The 2,376-nt window shown below is 44.1% G+C and overlaps 1 protein-coding gene across 1 annotated transcript in view; it reads right to left on the bottom strand.

Annotated features, from left to right (window-relative positions):
- Nucleotides 1–685: 685 nt before the first annotated feature.
- Nucleotides 686–2,376, bottom strand: part of aqp9a (aquaporin 9a) — a gene marked incomplete at both ends in the record, with an annotated part of 9,024 nt that continues 7,333 nt past the window's right edge. Inside the window, one exon of the mRNA XM_081355956.1 lies at nt 686–890. Coding sequence (XP_081212082.1) covers nt 686–890 — 205 coding nt within the window. The remainder of the gene's footprint in view (nt 891–2,376) is intronic.

Genomic DNA, 2,376 nt, shown 5'->3' with positions numbered 1-2,376 from the left:
CCAGATTCAAAAGTTGAATCCATCAACTAACGTTAGCGCCGCTGTTGGGAAAACGCTCTGGTTGGTTGAAGCGCTGTCCTATTGCGCTGTCCTATTCCTATTTTTATTGCTTGTCCTAAAAGCCTGTTTCAGGAAGCACGAAGTGGGGGGGGGGGTATGGTCGAGCTAGCCTCCGTTTTGTTTGACAATACTTCGAACGTCAACAAGACGTAACGTCACCCAACATCGCTGAGAGCAGCTTTAAAACAAGAGCAAATATCTGCCAATGGACTCAGAAAAATAAACTTCATTCAAAGGGAAAACCAGAGGATTTTTCTGACTCCATTGGCAGATATTTGTTCTTAATTTCTTCATAATCTCTCTTCATTGTGATGATTTTTCAGTAAGCAAGTCTCTCAGTATCTTCAGTCATTTTGCTATTCCAGGAAATGTATCTTGATGTAAGAATGTTTAGATGTTTGTGCTGGAAAACGAGACAGAAACACTGAGGAGGAACATCATGTTTGTACAGACGTGACGCTTGTATGCTGTTAAAGCACTTCCATGAATCATTCAGTAAAAACCAGATCATTATTAGAGCTGTAAAGAGTCTAAATGAGCTGGAACTATTTTAACTGGCGGATGAACGTCTGCTGATGGAGTTTACTCACGAAAACAGGATGAAAATGACCAGCTTTATTGTGTTCTAGCTCATGTTGATCATCTCGTATTTGTCCTTCAGGCTGCTGTCCTCGTCTTCCTCCTCATCCTCCTCTTCCTCGGGTTCTTCCAGAGGTTTGTCATTGAGTTTAGGGTGATGAAGCTCGATCAACAGAAAGTAGATCACAGCACCGACGACCCCCCCCACCAGCGGCCCGGCAACAGGGATCCACCACCAGTAATCTGCAGTGCTGCACACACACACACACACACACACACACACACACACACACACACACACACACACACACACACACACACACACACACACACACACACACACACACAACCATCACAATATATGTGATTCTGCAGCATCTTTAAAATCACAGATAAAGCAGCACTTATTCATTTCATCAACCATCATGTATCCTCAGTTAAAAAGGATTATAAATCATGTTTCCATTTAAACCCAGTGTTTCGCACAGGTTTCTGTGAGGGTTAGACTCAATAATAAATAAAATCAATAGGATTCTATGAGATGAACTTACTAATATAGTCAAACAAATGTGTGTGTGTGAGAGAGATAATGTGATTCTTCATCCAGTCACATTTAAATCTCTTGAGTGCTTGTGATATCATGTACTGAGCTGATCTATAGGGGTGTGACAGAGAGGAAATATTCCCACCGGTTAATCGACTAACACTGGTAATACCGGCATACCGGGCGTTGGTGTTTATCCCTCTGTGTGTAACCAGTCTGTGTGTAACCAGTCTGTGTGTGTAACCAGTCTGTGTGTAACCAGTCTGTGTGTAACCAGTCTGTGTGTAACCAGTCTGTGTGTATCCAGTCTGTGTGTAACCAGTCTGTGTTTAACCAGTCTGTGTGTAACCAGTCTGTGTGTAACCAGTGTGTAACCAGTCTGTGTGTAACCAGTCTGTTTGTAACCAGCCTGTGTGTAACCAGTCTGTGTGTAACCAGTCTGTGTGTATCCAGTCTGTGTGTATCCAGTCTGTGTGTAACCAGTCTGTGTGTATCCAGTCTGTGTGTAACCAGTCTGTGTGTAACCAGTCTGTGTGTAACCAGTCTGTGTGTAACCAGTGTGTAACCAGTCTGTGTGTAACCAGTCTGTGTGTATCCAGTCTGTGTGTATCCAGTCTGTGTGTATCCAGTCTGTGTGTATCCAGTCTGTGTGTAACCAGTCTGTGTGTATCCAGTCTGTGTGTAACCAGTCTGTGTGTAACCAGTCTGTGTGTAACCAGTCTGTGTGTAACCAGTCTGTGTGTAACCAGGTCTGTGTGTAACCAGTCTGTGTGTAACCAGTCTTGTGTACCGTGTGTAACCAGTGTGTAACCAGTCTGTGTGTAACCAGTCTGTGTGTAACCAGTCTGTGTGTAACCAGTCTGTGTAACCAGTCTGTGTGTATCCAGTCTGTGTGTAACCAGTCTGTGTGTAACCAGTCTGTGTGTATCCAGTCTGTGTGTAACCAGTCTGTGTGTAACCAGTCTCTGTAACCAGTCTGTGTGTAACCAGTCTGTGTGTAACCAGTCTGTGTGTAACCAGTCTGTGTGTAACCAGTGTGTTGGGGGTTGTCTGTGTGGTTAACCAGCTGGTGTAACCAGTCTGTGTAACCAGTCTGTGTGTATCCAGTCTGTGTGTAACCAGTGTGTAACCAGTGTGTAACCAGTGTGTAACCAGTCTGTGTAACCAGTCTGTGTGTAACCAGTGTGTAACCA

The sequence above is a fragment of the Scardinius erythrophthalmus genome, assembly GCF_964197995.2.
Source record: "Scardinius erythrophthalmus genome assembly, chromosome: 24".
NCBI lineage: Eukaryota > Metazoa > Chordata > Actinopteri > Cypriniformes > Leuciscidae > Scardinius > Scardinius erythrophthalmus.
The sequence above is the reverse complement of the archived record's forward strand: the minus strand, read 5'-3'. Positions and strand labels throughout refer to the sequence as shown.